Source organism: Cnephaeus nilssonii, assembly GCF_951640355.1.
Source record: "Cnephaeus nilssonii genome assembly, chromosome: 1".
Lineage (NCBI taxonomy): Eukaryota > Metazoa > Chordata > Mammalia > Chiroptera > Vespertilionidae > Cnephaeus > Cnephaeus nilssonii.
Window position 1 is genome coordinate 104,029,340 of NC_137072.1, and position 18,487 is coordinate 104,047,826.

General features: G+C 51.5%; 1 protein-coding gene across 1 annotated transcript; it reads right to left on the bottom strand.

Annotated features, from left to right (window-relative positions):
- Window positions 1-4,281: 4,281 nt before the first annotated feature.
- SOD3 (superoxide dismutase 3) lies at window positions 4,282-12,370 on the bottom strand. The gene is made up of 2 exons (XM_079772312.1): window positions 12,249-12,370; window positions 4,282-8,609 (listed from the first exon to the last, which is right to left on the bottom strand). The coding sequence occupies exon 2, from the start codon at window positions 8,591-8,593 to the stop codon at window positions 7,877-7,879; it is 717 nt and encodes a 238-aa protein (XP_079628438.1). The 5' UTR covers window positions 8,594-8,609; window positions 12,249-12,370; the 3' UTR covers window positions 4,282-7,876.
- Between the last annotated feature and the right edge of the window lie 6,117 nt (window positions 12,371-18,487).

An 18,487-nucleotide genomic window follows, 5' to 3' on the forward strand; every position in this document is an offset into this window, starting at 1 on the left:
GCCCGCGCAGTGTGGTTCATTAAATGCGGGTCCGGGGGTGCCCGCGCAGTGTGGTTCATTAAATGCGGGTCCTCACGCTTCTCGGTGTCCTCTCTCCCCGCCGAGGCCACGCCGCTGCCAACAGGGCGGGCCGGGCGCGCGGCGTCGTGGCCGCCATCTGGCTGGTTCCCGGCATCCGTCTCTCTGTCGGCATTTTGTTCCATGAGAGCTGTTTTTTATTAGCGTTTAATGTCCATCAAAATGATGGGAGGGCTTCACACCGATGGGGTTTTTAATCAGATCTCCGTCTTCGTCATGGGTAGGCGGCTGGGGAGGAAGGTGTAATTGAGCATAACGGGTCCAGAGGGCCCGCCGCGCCCCCGCATCCTGGCGGCCCCCCCCCCCCCCCGCAGGACCTCCCGGCAGGTGTGTTCTTGGCATCCTGCCCGCAGCAGGCTCCGTCCTGGCACCCACTGGCAGGTGGAAGGGGCTTAAGCGGGCTGGGAAGGTGGGGCTTCGGGTCTGGCAGCCACAGCCCCTGCGGAGACCCGCGCTCCAGCCGGTGATTCTGCAGGATGAATCGACCGGAGGAGGGGCACTCCAGGGTTGTTTTATGTTTTGTTTCTGAGGTGAGATGAGGGCCGGGACCTGCAAATGCCGCCTCTCTCATTCAGCCTGTCCTAGGGCCGTGTGGGATTGGGGGCAGGATACAGCTGCTTGGGGCCCATTCAGTTTCCCGCCCCACCTGAACCCGCGAACCCATCCCTCCTCCAACAGAATGTGAAGGCTGCCTCCTCCGTGCCCCCACGAACAGGGATGTTAAAGACAAGACACGGAGCTCGTGACCCTAGAGTGGAAAGAGAGAGGAAAACAACTCCCTTCCAGCCCGTGAGGGGGCTGGGGAACCAAGTACTAGGTCCACCTGTGGGGCCGGGGGCGTGGTCAGCCCCAGCCGGTTCCGTCCTTGAGGACAAAATGAGCTGCTCTCGGCAGCACCTGGCCCTGCAGACAACTGAGGCTCATCCAAGGACAGGACTTTCTTGGAGCCGAACTCAGTTTCTTTTCCCAGGAAGACCCGATACCAGATCCCAAAGCTCAAAACACTCTGAGAACCAGCAGAATCACTCCTTCAGACAAAGAGAGAGGCTCACTGGGTGGGAAAGGTTGAAAATTCACCCTAAAAACCGATGATCACAATCCTGGGGTGAAACCTACACCAGCGTGGCCGGCCCACCCTGACACTTCCCCGCCACATAGGAGCCCGGAGGGATCAGTGCTGTCTCATTCCAAAGGGGCACCGCGCAGACAAGAAGGCCCAGTCCTTTGCCACGTGCGTGAAGGGGGAGCCTCCGGCAGCTTTCTTTCCACTCACGGGAGGTCTCCCCTGCTGGTGGAATGGGGGCATGCCCGAGTCAGCGCACTGTGGCTCCTGGTGAGCTGGACACACCATCTGCCCCCCCCCCCCCAAGTCAGCCAGGCTGGAGTGCCCCTTTCCCGCTCTGTGCTCCAGCCTCTCCCCCCTCCCCAGGCCCGCCCCTCAGCTTCTTCTCCGGGGAGGCCATTTCCACAGCTGCAGAGCCCGCACAGCCCAGCAGCCACAGACATCACTTTCCTGCTGCACTGGGCCTTAATCGCCTGCAAATGCTCAGCCCTGCTGCACAGAGTCACCAAAGGAAAACACAGGCAGGTTTAATCCTAATCAGAGGGGCAGTATCTCCCCGCAGAAGCTCTGGTTGGGACACACGGTCGGCCAGGTGCACGTCTTTAGCGCCCGTTCATGACTTTCCAGAAAGCAAAGCTTATAGTGAACTGCCAACACATTCCATCATGGGCAGGAAACTGCCGTGAGCCCCAGGGCGTCTGGGGTTCAGGGCAGGGAGGTCATAGAGAGCGATCACCTAAACCCCCTGCGGGCGGTCAGCCTAGAAAGGCTTTGTGTTATGAGATGGCATTGGAGCCAGTGAGTCGATCCTGTTGTCGTGCCCCATACACACCTGTGGCATTGTCCCACCTCTGCTCTCCCAACCCAACATGGTTCTTCTGTTCCATAGCATTACAGAGAGTTTCGGCCATTACTGATGGTTGCCTTTTGTCTGTTTAGGAGGCACCGTGAAAGGGTGCAGCCTTCTCTCCCCTATCCCACCAGATAACCCTGCGTCAGTCAGGGTCTCCCCATCTGTAATTCACACTTCTTGTTTAAGAAACTTACGCAATAGAAAAATGAACTATACTGCGTAACAGGAACTTTAGAAGTAGGGCCTTCCAGGTCTGGCTCATTCAAGAAAGTCATCAAGGATCTGGGTTCCTGTTGTCCTGTTCTGGCCGCCTCGGTGTCAGCTGCTTCCTCAAGCTCACAAGAAGGCTGCAACAGCTCCAGCCATCACCACCTCTCACAGCTGTGCTCAAAGGCAAAAGGAAGTTTCCCCTTTTGTGTGTGTGTGTGTGTGTGTGTGTGTGTGTGTGTGTGTAAGAGCAAAACACTCAGTTCTTGTCACATTTCATTGGTGAGCATTGCCTATGTCTAAACCAATCCCTGGCAAGGGAGATGAAAGTATGTCCTGGGTTTAGGTTCACAGATTGGGGAGGGGCCCTGTCCCTGAACATGCAGACCCCACAAGGGTAAACACCAAAACAAAATCAGGTCTTGAGAAACAGAGGTGAGTTGAGAATAGATTTGAGTAGTAGGCCATCAACAGCATTGTCACTGAACCCCACGTCTGGTGTTTTAAAAATTGGTTTCTCCTTAAAAAGCCAGAATATTATGTTACTGATGAGGGTGGCCCTGGGGGGAGGGTGGTGGTGGTGGTGTGTTGTTTTGCCAGTTAAGAAGCATGCCACCTCCTCTCCCCTCTCCCCGGCTTCTCTATCGTCCGTCCTATTTCGAAGCTGGAACGCTCCCACCTTTGTTTACCTCCTCAAGTGTGTCTGCCCTGCCATTATTTTTCCAGCCTGGATGCCAGCAGAATGCACAGCAGTCTGGATAAATGAAACAGAGCTGACAGGTCTCTTAATGAAAGCTTGTTCACACGGGCTGCATTTCTGGCGATCTCTCTGTACCCAGGAGCCTTTAGGTGAGGATTTTTACATATGAGTGTTTGTCGTTCTTTTAATTAAGGCCCATGGAAATGGATTGGTTTTTGCAAACCAGGCATTTCTCATCTCTAACGCCTCTCCCTTTCCAAGCCTCTCTGTCCCTCCCCCTCCCCCCTTCTTCTTCGCTGGCACAGCCATTCCCAAAGCCTCTCCACGGGGGGCTCCTCGGGGCCCTCAGCTCAACCCCTGCTGGAACCTCTGCCCAGTTGGCAACCTTAAATAAGCCAAATTCGTTTTCCCGTCCTTGTTCTTCTGCGCCCTCTCTCCCAAGCACCATCACGTTGGGAAATTCTAAAAAAAAGGGTTCTGGTATCTGTCATTCATGTGTTGGGGTGCATTTTCGGATGTGTTCTTCCGACTGGAGCATTGAGGATGGGCACCCCAATTCCCCATGGGATATAAAAGGTCCAGTCTCCTCTTTAAGGAATTTCAAAGACCAGCTACTTCCCTGTCTCTTTAAAATTACAGCATGACTTGGCTCCTCTTGGTTTTCTGTTCCTCCAAAAAAAAAATGACACTTCCTCCTGGCTTGACCATTTTCCTGCAGCCCTGCGGCTGGCTTGGTACCCCACTTCTCTTTGAAAGAGGTCTCTCTTTGAGCATCTTCTCCCTCTGCTTTCTTTCGGGAAGTCTCCTTAATAATATGGAGGGTACCTTAGGATGTCAAAAAGGCAGAGGAGTCCCCTTAACTCACTAGGTTAATATATTCCCTTTTTTCCAGATGTCTTTCTGAACAAAGAAAAATGTGAAGATCAGAGAGATGCAATAGAGAGCTCAGTAGTGAATCTAAATAGAAACGAGGAGCAGAAAGAATAAGAAGGACCCGTCTCTCGATATGATTGCTCACCAAAACAAAGCAAACCACGTTGATACAGCATGAAGGCAATTTAAAATGATAGATATTGATGTGCTGCCTTACATTTTGTATCACCTCTTTACTAAATGAGAATGCTTTGGAATGCACAGCGAATGTTTGTATACCACTGACAAGTCTGACTTTCTGGAACCTATGTGAGCCCAGGAAGATACATTTTTGGGAATCTTAGCCAAGGCCAGTGGTAGCCTATTAAATTTAAAACAATTGGCTTTTTTTTTTTTTAAAAAAAAAGGCAAAACGGCTGCTATTTTGTAGTTTAATTTAAAAAAAAGAAGTAACTTCTATTCATTTACAGGCTTTGCTTTATTGGATTCTATGATCATCATGTATCATGTCTGTATCATTTTTGTTACCTGAAATAAATATGTGGTAATTTTCCTTATACGGATGATTAATTATCTTTATTATTTGGGTCATTTTTCTCTCTCCACCCCCGCTGCAGGCCAAACATTGGCTGAGCGTTTCTCCATATTGTAGCAACTTATCAGTTACAAATCTATCACCTAAAATTATTAGCTCATGTGCTCATCATGAAAATTAAGGAGAATGTAAAGATTTTATGCATTCAGTCCAAAATGCCAGATCTAAAATCAGTTCATTTATTTCCTGCAATCTTTCAAGTTGATCCAAGTACTCACTGATTTGCTCTATTTTCTCACATTTTTAGTATTTCTGTATATATATATATATGCACTGAAAAGCCCAGCTCAGAAAAATTCACTGCAATTCTGAGAAAAAGCTTATCCTAAACATCTAAAGATAGCATTTCTAATTATTGTCTACATTGTGTTTAAACTGTGCAAACTTGAGCATTCTTCTCACTTTACCAGCTGTGTCTAGGTAGAGTCATTACATCAAATGCTTCTAATTTTACAAAAAGAAATCAAAACAAGTGTGTGTTGAAGTCTCAGTGACAAATGCAAACCCTGTGAGTCAAATAGGCAAGCTGATTAGCAAGCTGGCTGGGAAGTCAAAACAGCAAATGTAAAGAGATTAACAAAATAGAACGGTAAAGGGAGAGGCTAAAAATAGCCTCCAGGGCCAAGTGGGGGCCAAAGGACAGGTTTGGTGACAGGTTCTGGGCCAAGAGCAAAGGCCTGCCTTTCTGGCCCACAATCTGTCCCTCATCTCCGATCCCCTCCCCCCAAGAGCTGGGATCGCAGAGGTTCTCTTCTAACCAACCTCAGAGGTGGCACCCTTCCCTTTACTTGAATCTTTCCAGTGGTGTGGCACTCAGTACCTAACAAGGGAGTCCAATCCATGAGGGGTAGCTATTTTTCTCACCGTAGCCAGGGTTATTAATGAGACACTCAGTAGATCCTGAGGTCTTCATGTGATGCTCTACAGCTTTCCTGAATAAGACTTGATTTAACCCTCACAACAACCCAACAGGATAGCCTTATTTTACAGATGAGAAAAGCCAGGCCCAGAGAGGTGCGGTGACTTGCTCAGGTCACACAGCGTGTGAGTATGGCAGAGCCGGGGTTCCAAACCGGCTTTTCTAGCCAAGCCCGAGCCATCAGCCATCACACTCCATGCGTTCCTTCGCCCTGGCAGGGAACTGTAATTGGCCCTTGTGTTAGTTCCTCTGTTTCCTGGCTCTGGAGCCCCATGGAATAGTGTATCCATTCCACTCCCATTAGTGGACAGAACAGAAAGGAGTAGGTCTGCTGGGGTCTCTCCTCAGTCGGAGGGGCTGAGGGTAGTGAAGAGAGAAACTAAGAACAGAAGGTGCTATGGTCTGAATGTGTCCCCCCAAAATAAACATGTTGACATGCTATCCCTCAAAGATGATGGTTGTAGGAGGTGGAGCCTTTGGGAGATCCCAAAATCAGGAGAGAGAGAGAGAGAGAGAGAGAGAGAGAGAGAGAGAGAGAGAGGCATGAATGAAATTAGTGCCCAAAGGGTTCCAGAGAGATGCCTTGCACCTTCCATCATGTGAGGATGTGGCAAAAGAGCCCTGGCTGTGAACCCCAAAAAAGGTCTCTAACCTGGCCATGCTGGTGCCATGATCTTGGACCTCCAGCCTCCAGGAGTGTGAAAAATAAATTCCTGTTGTTTCTAAGTTACACGGTGGTGTGTGTGTGTGTGTGCGTGTGTGTGTGTGTGTGTGTGTGTGAGTGATAGCAGCCCCAACAGAGGTAGACAGAAGGTAAGTGGTGAAAAGCACCAGTCTCCTCCTGAAAAATAAACCCACACCTCCTTGGGTGATCCTGAATTAACCTACAATCTGGCAGCAGAGTCAAAGATGACGTGTCTGGCATTTTAGTCCTCTGTAATTGCTGCCTGGCCGTTCTTGGAACTTTTAATTGTGGGGATAGGTGAGCCCATCTCTTTGAGATCAGGATATTTAAAGACTCGGTTTGCTCATCCCCTTTCAGTGCTGACCTGTACAGTTCGAGTTAAGGTTTCAAACCAGTGAGAACCAGTTGGTGGAGCAGAGTCACCAGACAAGAATAGCCTTTCTCCCCAATTGTCACTTGGGTTCAAAGGAAGAACTTTCAATGACAAGCTAGTCCTAGTAAGAGGTAAAAATAACCACCGGGGATGGGTTTCTGGCTAAGGTCAGCGTGGCTCACTGTTTTAAGAGTCGGGGAGACACAGAAGCTGCCTCCAGCTAACCGGGGTGCAAACGCCATGGCCAGGGCGTGGGTCTACACCAGGAGGTTGAAAAGTTATTATGAGAACTTTTGTTCAGTAAATGAAGGTGGATACGCAAGACTGATCTAGTCTGTGTGTAGATTGTGATTTTCAAAAAGAGGCTGAAACTCCACGCTTTGAATGAAAACCAGCCCGCCTCCGGGCCCCGCTGCTTCCAGGTGCCTTTGTGTGGAGAAGAGCATCGTCCTGGTTGTGCGAAGGCCGACAATGCCGTCTGCCCGCACACCCTCCTGTCACTCGCCCAGTGACCCCGCTTCCCTGGCCCGACCTCAGCCACCCGGGAAATGGGCCTCATGCCCCACGGAGAGGCAGGTGTGAGGAGCCCCAGGGCCCAGGCCGCGGCTCCAGTGTCGCCGGCAGCCTATTGCAAACGGATTTTCTTCTCTCCGGTTGGGTTCCGCGGCTCCGGCATGAAGCCCAGGAAACGGAATTTTCCTCTCTCCCTTCCCACAGCAATCCTTGCCGGCAGAATTGGGACGAGGGGAATAAGGGGAAGTCCTGCAGGGGTTTGGGAAATATCTTGGCTATTTTCAAATAGTAACTGAGCCCGGGAGAGAAGCCTCAAACAAACAAAGTAACCGAGGTCCTGATGCAGTACTGAGCTGCTGCGTTTTTAATGTGCGACGTGAAGATTGCCAGGCCGCCCCAAAGGGCATCTCTCTGCAGGGGGGCGAGGTGCCCCAAATAGCCGAAGGCTCCTTCCTGCAGGCACCGCGGCTGGCAGGGCCACGCATTGCTGGTGGGTGGGGAGGTGGGGACTCGAGGCAACCCCAGGACAGACCTCCTCCCCTCCTCCGAGAGCCTGGCGGAATCTAGGGGGCTGGGGAGTTAGAGGGGGGTCTCCTGAGGGCATAGAGGTATCTCGGGGCTCATGGGGTGAGGGGCCGGGGTGACAGGGTAGAAAAGGACCTCAGGAGTCTAGGAGGCCCTCGGGGTAGATGGAGTATGTGGTAGATGGAGGGGCGTACCTCTGGGGGTTCTTAGAGCGCAGGGTGGGGGTGCTCCGAAGGGGGGGGGCTACCCTCTGGATGGAGGGGGGTGTACCCTCTGGATGGAGGGGGGTGTACCCTCTGGATGGAGGGGGGTGTACCCTCTGCATGGAGGGGGGTGTCCCAGCAGGCCTGGCTGGAGATCTCAGGGTAGAGGATGTCTCTGGAAGGAGAGGGAGAAAATCACGGCGGGGCAGGGTCTTGGGGCACATGGAGGGGATCTCGGGGAGCTTGGAGGGGTGTCAGGGCACCGGCACGGAGGGGCGGGCGGCCGCGCTCAGGCCGCCTTGCTCTCCCGCCGCCGCTTCTTGCTCTCCTTGCGCTGCTGGTGCTCCTGCGCCAGGCGCGCCCAGTGCTCGGGCCCGCACAGCCCCACCACGCAGCAGGCCAGCCGGCGCCCCGCGTTGCCGTTCTGCACGCTGGCCGCGTTGCCGCCGAGCCCCAGGTCGTCCTCGCCCGCGTGCACCACCACGGCGCGGCCCACGATGGAGTGCGGGCCGCTGAGCGAGGCGGCCAGGCCGGGCCGGTACTTCCAGAGGCCGCCGCCGCGCACCGCGAAGTTGCCGAAGTCGCCCGGGTGCTGCGGGTGCGGCACGCCCAGCGGGTTGTAGTGCGGCCCGGTGGCCTCGCAGCCCTGCATCGTGTCCCCGAACTGGTGCACGTGGATGGCGCGGCTGGAGCTGTTGGGCTCCGTCGGGAAGCCCTTGAGGTCGAAGTAGGCGTCGAGCCGGCCCCCGGGCGCCAGCTGCCGGAACAGCACGAGGCCGCTCACCTGGGGCTGGGCGGCGTCCAGACTGGCGGACGGCCGCACGGCGCAGGCCGCGTAGAGCATGGTGGCCGCCCGCCGCCGGGCCATCTCCTCCCGAGTCTCCGTCACTATGGCGCGCACGTCTCGGTTCGGCTCCTCGGGGCCCCCGAAGCTGGCATCGGAGCCCACCCAGGCGCCCGAGGCGCAGGCCACCAGGAACCAGCAGGCACACAGCAGCGCCAGCATGGCTGGACTCCGGCACCTGCGGGCACCCCCGGGGGAGGGGGGGGGAGGAGTGAGGCTTAGTCAATAGAGACAGGGAATCTCAGGGACCACAAGTCCTTGGATCCAACCCATCCCCACCGAGAGACATCCTTGTCCAGTCGTTCCGACCGACAGCCCTTACTTCGCCAGGTCCAGAAACTGTGTTCCAGAAACTGTGCTTATAAACACGAAAATCTCAAGAAACTAACTCGTAGGGATCTTTCTGAGCCACGAATCTGATCATGGTTCTCCCAAGTCCTAGCTTCCTGGGTGGGGAGTCTCAGGGCGCATGAGAGGGAAGCTCGTGGCCCTTCCAGACGCCTCCCTGTCTGCATCTCCCTCCCTGCCACTCTAAGCACCCCCCCCCCCCCCCCTTGCAGGCATCCCTAAGGCTTGCTGCCCCTGCCTTCTGGGTCTTTGCCATGTGGTGCCCTCTCTCTGAAGTGCCCTGTCCCCCTTCTCAACCAGGTTCAGTCGATGTGAAGACAGAAACTCTCTTTTACTCGTCAGTACCCCGAGCGCCTGGGCCTGCTCCTGGCAGTGGGAAACCTTTAATAGGTGATTGTTGAATGAGGAGTCCACTGAGGGACAGACATGTCATCAAATCATTCCAGCTTCACCCTGTGCTAGGGATGGATGGAGGAAGCAGTGTCCATGTCTCTGAGGAACTCCGGGAAGGCTTCCCGGAGGAGGTGATTTTTGAGCTGGGTTCTACAAGACAAGTAGGAGTTTTTCAGCCAAGCCAGGTTGAAAGCTCATTTCAGGCAGAAGGCACAGCATGGCACGTTCACACGCTGTGAAAGGACACTGTTTAGAAAAGGAGGGGGGGGGGGGATTCAGTGTGGCTGGAACATGGCCTGGGCCACCGGGAGAAGTCGAAGCTCAAGAGTAAACTTTGAGCCAGGGATTGAGGGGATGGATTTGCTGTGCTGATCGTGGATATTAGCTGGGAGGCTTGTGTGGATGGAAGTTTTTAAGCAGAAAAGTGGGTGATGAGATAGCTTTTAGCTCATTAAGTCTGGCAGGGGAAGGATGTGGGCTGGTCTTTAGGGGAGAAGAAACGGGAATAGCTGAGGGAGAGATGGAGACACAGAGAAGGAGAAACAGAGAAGATAGTCAGAGGGCGATGAGTTAGGAAGCTGTTGCAGCAACAATGAAGGCTTTTTCCAAGGTGGAGGCAGCGGAGGTAGAGGGGGCATAGGTTGGGGAGACACCGTGGGGAACCCTGAGGGGAAGAAGGGGAGAAGTTGAGGATGACTGAGTTCCCAGGAGAGACTGGGTGCCTGGATGGTGGTCCAAGGCCATGAGGAGAGAGGGGAAGATGCTGGTGAGTGCCCAGGTGGGACGCTCAATAGAGGCCTGGAAATGCAGCTGGGAAGCGTTCTCAGGATTGGCTGCACATGAGATTCTGGCTCTTAAATACCAGAGGCCTGCGCTCCACCCTAAGAAACTCTGATCCCGTGGGCCAGAATTGTCTTTAAAAAAAAAAAAACAAACAAAAAAAAACTCCATCAAAGATTCTGGGACCCAGCCAGGGATTTTTAGAGTCAGACACAGATTCAAATCCCAATCCCAACAACTGTGACATCATCGGGGAGGTCTGACTCTGCCTTAGCTACTTGTAAGATAAGCCCAGTAATACTACCAAGGGTCCCGGGAAGGATTAAATAAGTTACTATATTCCAGGCCCCCTTCACATGCTTCAGTCCGCCCACAGGGGTCACTGCTGCCTCCCAAAAACTGGTTTGAGGGTCAGCTGCACTTTCAAAGGCCTTCTCCAACCCCAAAGCAAGCGTCATTGTAAAAGCCAACGCCAGGGTCGAGTATTGGTTCTTTCCACAACCATTACAGAAAGGTGGTCTGGGAGGGTGATGAAGAGAATGGATTCTGAGCGCTGGCCAGGTGGTTCCGTTGGTTGGAGCCTCGGCCCAGGCACCAAGGGTTTTGATACCCAGCCAGGGCACATGCCTAGCCTTCGGATTCGATCCCCAGTCAGGGCGAGTATGGGAAGGAACGGATCGATGTTTCTCTCTCACATTGCTGTTTCCCCCCACCCCCTCCTCTCTCACTAAAATCAATTAAAAAAAAAACAAAAACACAACAAAAATGTGTCCTTGGGTGAGGAGTAAAAAAAAATAATAATAGATCTAATAATAAATTCTGAAGATCCCTGCCTAGGTCTGAAACTGACTCTGCTCTGTGCTCTCCGAGGCTTCGCTGTTGCTGTTAGCAGAGTGGCTGGACTGCAAACTCTAGCCGGGCTCCACCTCCTCTCGGAGCCTCAGTTTTCTTAATCCGCAATTAGGGACAATTACACTTCCCTTCGGGCTTTGCTGTGACGCTCGGAAGAGACCATTAGAATTGCTAACATACATTGAACACACGTGCCAGGCACTGTTAAAAGCAGTTGGCACGTGTCAATTCACGTGAGCCTCACAAGAGCTCTGTGGGGTAGGTGGTATTGTGATCCCCATTTTGAAGCGTGGGGAAACTGAGGCACAGAGAGGCGAGTGTGTTGTCCAAAGTTACACATTCAGTAACAGTGGAGGACAAGACTGGAAAGCGTGTGGTCTGCTCTGGGCCCCTGGCCTAGACCCCACCCTGCACAGCTCTCATCGAGGGTCACTGAGCTCAGAGCGGAGGCCTAGAAAGTTCTCAGTGAATGGCAGCTCTTTTCTCAGGGATCAGAGACAGACCGTGGATAGAGATTTCAGGCCCGTCAGATGAGAGCTGATACCGAAGCCGTGGGCAGAGGGTCCCAGGAAAGGCTCCAAGAAGGAGTGGCAGGTGAGGGGGAAAGCCCAGAGAGTGACATCCAGAGAACCACCTCTGACATGGCCCGGCGTGACATAGCCCGGGAAGTGACCGCAGCCATGGGACCCTCCCTGCCAGGCCTCAGCCTCAACTCTCCATCATCTGGGGCCGACCCCTCCCTCTGAGGCAGTCCTGCCCCTTAGGAGGGCTCTGCCAGCCGGAAAGCTCTTCCTTAAAAGCATAGAGCAAAAACAGACTGTTCTCTCTCGAGAACACTCGGCTAATAATTAACATGGTATGGAGATGTTTTTCTCTTAACAAAAAGCAAATTCGTCCTGAACGCCAGACAAGCCCTGACTCCTGGTTTCTTCCACTTCTGTCCCTTGAGGCCAGCTCCCACGAGGCTCAGCCTTCCGACACAGTCTCCCCCTTCGTTTGAACTGTGGGTGGCCAAGTGGTTTTTCAGGATCTGGTCTGGGGGGACAAGATAATGCCTCGCCTCACTCCTAGAAGGAGTCTGGCTGGGAGCCTGAGCCGCCTCCCCCAAGCAGGTGGCTTTTTCTCAGTAGCTCCCGCCACCCGAGCCATGCAACACCCAGAGAGGGCAGCCTTGCGCCCTCCAGACTGATCCCTTCTAGCACTGAGGTCCTCTCCGTCTGGCCCTGGCAGGTCCAAAGGAGAACAGCTCTTTCTCTCACTTGCTTTCCTCACCCCTCTCCCCAGCTCCCCGCTCATCCCCTCGGAGCAGCCAGCCTGCCACTGTTTCTGTCTCAAGAAGATGACCAAACACTTTCCCAAGAGGAGGCCTGATGCCCCACCCCGGTTTAAACTCTTCATAGGCGCACTCCGAGAAGAAGGAAATGAACCTCAACTTGGCACCCACCTTTCCAGCCCTTCCAAGAGCGTTTCCCCGCCTGAGGAGTGGAGAGCAGCGCCCTGCAGTCGCAGCTGGTCTGGTCCCTGGAATGTGGACTGACTCCCGAAGCCCCGCTGGCTATGGGTGTGCCGGAAAGCCAGCCCAGGGGAGTGGTCACCCTGAGGAAAGAAGGTCATTGGGTGGTTGGGGAGGGAAAGCAGGCCGAGCTGGCCCTTGGGGAGTTGCCTCACCTCCTTCTCCTCTGTTCCTTCCTCCCCCAGCCCCTCCCCAGCCCTGGGGTTCCCGGCCAAGTATTCCTTGTCAATGACCTCTTTGGTTTGTACAGACGTAGCCAGTGACCTTCAGCACGCGGCAGCAGGGGAATAAAAATGAGACCGAAAATAGCCTGTTTGGAAAGGTGGACAATGGTTTCTTTAATGAGAGGCCCTTTGCGCTCTCAAGATCTCCTTAGCTGTTGACTCATTTTTGCTGGACGCTTCCACGGTGGAAGTGGGCACCTGACAGGCATGCATGGTGTTTCTCAGAGCTGCGCCGCCCCCCCTGCGAGAGCTGAGAGGCGGGTGCGGCCGCACGGGTGGCAGAGTCCCAGCTGTGGCCCGTCCTAGCGATGGGCTCCTGGGCCGGCGGCTCCCTGTGCCTCCCTTCTTCATCTGCGTCTGTGAAATGGGGACAGCATGCTAACCGGCACCATCGTCACCAGCGTTGCTGTCGCTTTATCAGAGACGGTATGGAGTGTGGAGTCTGCGTGAACCTTGAGCCCATCCCCGCCCCAGCGGCCTTGCTTCCTTTGCGGCTGTGATCTTTCCTCAATCACAGAGCTCTTCCAGAAACAGCAGCTTTTCTTCCCCAAAAGAGCTCACGTGGGAAAAGGCAGCTGGCCTGACAGACTATGTGTCCTCCAGCCTTCCTTCAGCAAGCGCTTAGTGGGTGCTCACAGCACCCCAGGTACTGCACGGTGTGCAGGTGTCCAAAGCAGCAGGGGTTCCTGCCCTCAGGGGACGCACACTCTGGCGGACAGGGGGAGGGGGGGGGAGAGACAGCAGTGTCAACAGGTCCTTCCATTACAGAGTGGGGCGTGCAGCTGGGGAGGGATGGACAGGGCCCCTAGAGGCCCAAACGCTAGTCCTGGCCCCAGGAAAGCTGGTTCCACACCCAGACTCTGGCCCCACCCAGGCTGAGTGAATCGCTTGCCAGCAGGCGCTTCCTGGAATCATCTTTTAAAATGCTGGTCATTCTAGTGAGCGGCCAAGTCTGAGAACCACTACTTGGCAGGAAGAACTTGAACTAAAGATCTTTGGCCGGGACAGCCAGTCCAGATGATAACGTGGAAACTTCTGGGAACTCAGGACTCCAGCCCTCTGCCCCGCCATCCATCCTCAGGCTCCCGGGAACTCCTCAGCTCCGCCCCTGCCGCTCTGCATTCTGCAGCTGGGCGGAGTGTCTGTCCTTGGCTATGGACTTTCCAGAGTTCCGGCCGCCACTTCCCACCCCGCCCCACTCCACAATGTTCTGGTGTCTCATTGTGAACCTTTCATCCATTTTTTTTTTACTCTATATTTTCATTCAGTTCTTGAAATAATAACAATTATGTAAATTCACGATTACTGCATGGAGTGGTGCTTTCTTCGTTTAATCTGATTTTCTTTCTTTTAAGGTCCAAGAAAGATCTCCATATGGACTTCTAGAACTGGTGTTAAATTCGTTATTGTATTATTTTCTTTCATCTTTAGGGCCTTCTAGGGGAAATTCACCCCGACCCTGGCAACATCCAATTCCCCTTCCGTTGGCAATAGCACTCCGATTTCCTTCTTGGAAACCACTGCACTTTCAGGCAATGCAGGGGGGACTGACTCCACCCCTTGCTCCCGAGGTGGGCTCATGTCAGGGTTGCATTGGTTCCTAGATAATCCATTCAGAGCTAATGAGATGCACTGACATGTTTGCTGGGACTGTTGGAAGAGAGGAATCCTCTCTTACCCCCTAGACTTGAAACTGGAGGAGAAAGAATGATGATATTGCAGCCACCTTGCCTCAATAAGGGAGAACCTGTCTGAAGAGAGGGTCAATGTGGAGGGGAGCAGAATAAAAGTAAGGTGAAGTCTGGACCCAACAGCAGTGTTTGAGCCCCTGGATCTCGCCATGCCTACAGCTCTAACTCTTCATTATGAGGGTCAATACATTTTTATTTTGCTTCAGTTGTTTGGATTGGGTTTTCTGAACTTGAACTGAACACTTTATAAAACACGTCCTCATATGATATGCTATTCGATGCTTTCAATGATTGTGTGGAATGGCTATTTATTTGCTCACTATGTAGACAAGGAAATAAAGTTCACAGGGAATAAGTAATGGGCCCAAAGTTGCAGAACTAGGAAATAGCAAAGTCAAGATTTCAACTCAAGACTCTCTGATTCCCAATCATTACACTTTACTACCTCCCAGGCTACAGAGGAAAGAAAACTTAGAAACAACACGTAAGTCTACAAGGTGTAGTTATCTCTGCAACATCAGTGCCTGCCCTGCACTCGAGACATAGAAATGTTGGCATCTAAACCAACTCTTGCCCCACCCTGTACAACAGGAAACTAAGAGAGCCTTGGCAAGCAGCCATATTAGGAGATGCAGATGTACTCATATCTGCAGGGTGGGGCAAAAGTAGGTTTCCAGCTGTGAGAATGCAAAAGAGAGTTTATTCTTGTAATATTACTTATTCATTATTGTATTATTTTCTATATGAACGACTGTAAACCCACTTTTGCCCCACCCTGTACATAGAAGAAATCTCTGCTAGAGGACTTTGTTCTTCTTTTATACAGAAACTAGAGGCCCAGTGCACGAAATTTGTGCACTCGGGGAGGGGGGGTCACTCAGCCCGGCCTGTGCCCTCTTGCAGTCCGGGAGCCCTTGGAGGATGTCCAACTGACGGCTTAGGCAGGGAGTGGTCCTAAACCATCAGTCGGATATCCTTAGCGCTACTGCGGAGGTGGGAAAGGCTCCCACCACCGCTGCTGGACTCGCCAGCAATCAACCCAGCTTGTGGCTGAGCAGCGCTTCCCCTGTGGGAGTGCACTGACCACCTGGGAGGCAGCTTTTGCATTGAGCATCTGCCCCTTGGTGTTCAGTGCGCATCATAGTGACTGGTCGTTCAGCCATTCGGTTGATTTGCATATTAGCCTTTTATTATGTAGGATACCAGTTGTAAATAGCTTCCCTCTCACTGTGTTCAGAAAACCAGTAGAGTGAAAGTCCACAGGAAATAAGTGGTTACCATGAAGAGAAAAAACATACAAGCAACAATTAGGGTTCCAGGCTGCCTCTCTAAAAGGCTAAGTTCTGTGTCATAACAGGCTACCCAACCAGAGCCCTTCAGACATGCCCCAGGAGACTTTAAGAGTGTCTTACCTGCCTATGGTTCTTCCAGAAACCCCTGGGGGAGGGAGTGGAACCAGGTAACTGCATAATTCAATCTTGGATCCTCTCATTTTGTCCAAAACACATTTGGATAATCTGGGGGGGGGGGGGGGCGGGGGGGAGAGAGCCTTTTTGGCAAGGTGGGCAGGAAGGAAAAAGGCATCATTCTTATTAATAATAATAAAGTAATAAAATCGAACATTTATTAAGTGCTGCTTGTGTGCCAGGCACTTATTAAGCAATTTACAGGCACCTTTTCATCCGAGTTAATGGCACTGCTCCTCAATGAAAAAGACAGATTGCATTCTGTGTCCACGTCACATTCTGGCAAGTGTCCCTTTCACATCACCCTTCCATTCAAGTGTCTGGACAATGTGTTTGAATCAAAGAGTAATGAACACCAGTCAGAACCAGGAGTTTCTCAACTAGGTCCAGTTGGCTGGCCATGTGAGAACAGTGACCAAAGGTTGGACACAAAAGCAATACCTTTTCTGACCAGAAGGTGAGTGTGTGCAAAGCATTCTCAGGAAAACACAGAGTGAAATCCCTCTAGGCTAAGTTTTCATGGACCCTGACCCTGTCTCCAGGTCTGCTTCCTGGCTGGACCTTCGAGAGGAAGCTCAAGTCATTCAAAAGCAAGATGCAGTATGAGTAACTCAAAAGCATATCCAAGGTGGTACTGATTTCCTCAAAATAACTGCACAGTACATTCTGCTTGGAAGAAGAGAAGCCTTTTCCAGCCTACTTTCTAGTCATGTTTATTTAAAAATATTTGGTGAACACGGCCAGTGTGGCTCAGTGGTTGAGCATCAACCTATGAACCAGGAGGTCATTTTGATTCACCGTCAGGGCACATACCCGGGTTGTGGGCTCAATCCCCAATGTGGGGCGTGCAGGAGGCAGCTGATCGATGATTCTCTTTCATCATTGATGTTTCTCTCTCTCCCTCTCCCTCTCTGAAATCAATAAAAATATATTTTTAAATGTATATATTTGTTGAGCCCACAGCCTACATCTACCCATCTTCTTGCTGTCTCCCACTGCAGAAGTTGAAAAGCTATTGGCCACCTCTTCACCTTCCCCCTGCTGACCCCTCACACACACACACCCTGCAACCTCATCATAATGAAGAAATACTCTCCCCACTCAGCCAGCTTGGCCCAGTCCCTTGCCTGCACAGCCCCATCATGGCCAAACAAACAGAAAACATGGGCAGAGAAACCTCAGGGAATGTGTGAAAAATGCACAAACCTCACAACATATGGAGAACAGAATGTAGGGACAAGGTGATAAAACTTCTCTACTCCTAGGTTTATAGAAAATCATTGCTGAAAGAAACTACAGAGGAAGGAGAGGTCTTATGATTCAGCCTCCATTGTGGAAAATGAATTAGGATGTGTAAGTGCTAACAGGATTCCAAAGCTTCAGATTCTAGGCCCAGGGAAGGAAATTGTCAGGAAAGCAGCCGTGGGTCTCAGAAAATGAATGCAATATGGCTCTGGCCACTGTTAAATGATGTCTAAATGGAATGGGTGACCACCTTCATCACAGCCTCCAAACCACCATCACCCACTACGTCCTCCCAGATGGTAAAGCCACAGGACGGCAGCATCTGGAAGATTGGAAGGTTCTGTGTTATTGCCCTGGTAGCATATTCTGAATTTCATTTCACAGAATGTTGGAGCAATCTTACAAAGCGAGCAAGCTCCTCCCAGTGCTCTGGGCCCTGGCCCAGCTGTGCAGGGCAACATCTCGCCCTTCCTGGAGAGAATATAGGAGTAGGGTTGGGTCTCAGGACGTCCTCCTTACAGTGGGGATGGAGCAGGAGCTGCTGGCACCCCCAGCTGGGGGTCGAGGCACAGAACTTTGCAAACGTTTCCCCCACCTTCAGTTCGTCTCAGCATAAGAAATGTTCACACTGGTCTTTTTCCACACAACTGTCACATGAGAAGCAGACATTTATTTCTTATTGGTCTGTTGCCCTCAAAAGCCAGAGCAGAAGAGATGGAAGCTAACTATTGGCTCAACTATTTGATTTTACTCATAGAGACATATTTTAATAACTAGACCATTGTTCTGATTGGGTGTTATGGACCAGGATAAAGTTAAATCTTCATTCACAAGCACATATGCATTATATAAACACTAGTATAAACTTGAATTTTTTTTTAAAAAAATGCATTTACAAGGAGAGAACAGCCATTTGTAAAAGAAATGCCTGTGCATGGGCTAAAACCATTGTCTCTTTTTTAAAATACTAATCCTCAGAGTTAGATAATCTCAAACAGAACTTGAATATTTACTACAACTGAAAGTGAAGCTCAAATGTCTATGGATGCCAACCAGGCCACATAATGAATAAAATGGGCCAGGTATACATTGTCTCCTTTTTGTCTTTGAACAGACAGCCTGTTATCTACATTTTGTCTTCCCATGTAATGGGGATATTTACCCAAAGAAATAATTGACTTCAATGAAAATAACAACAGCCCATTGAAAAATGGCAATTCAGCCCCAGTGCCTGGAAGATAGAGAAGAGTGGGAACTGGAGAGAGCATGCCAAATCTATAGGGGGCATCAGCTGCTCAATGGGATGTTGCCATATGGAATGCAACCTGTTATTCCCAGATCTTCTATTTCTCAAGAGAGGCCAGAGATTCAGATTTCTATGTGACATCACTCATTTTTTAAAAATGATGGCTCAGTAGTGTTATTGGCTGCCTATAAGAGATACATATAAAACACAGGTACATAGCCAGTAAAAGGATGAAAAAATATTTACCATACAGGCAGTTAAACATAAGATGAGTATGATTATATTAATATCAGACAAA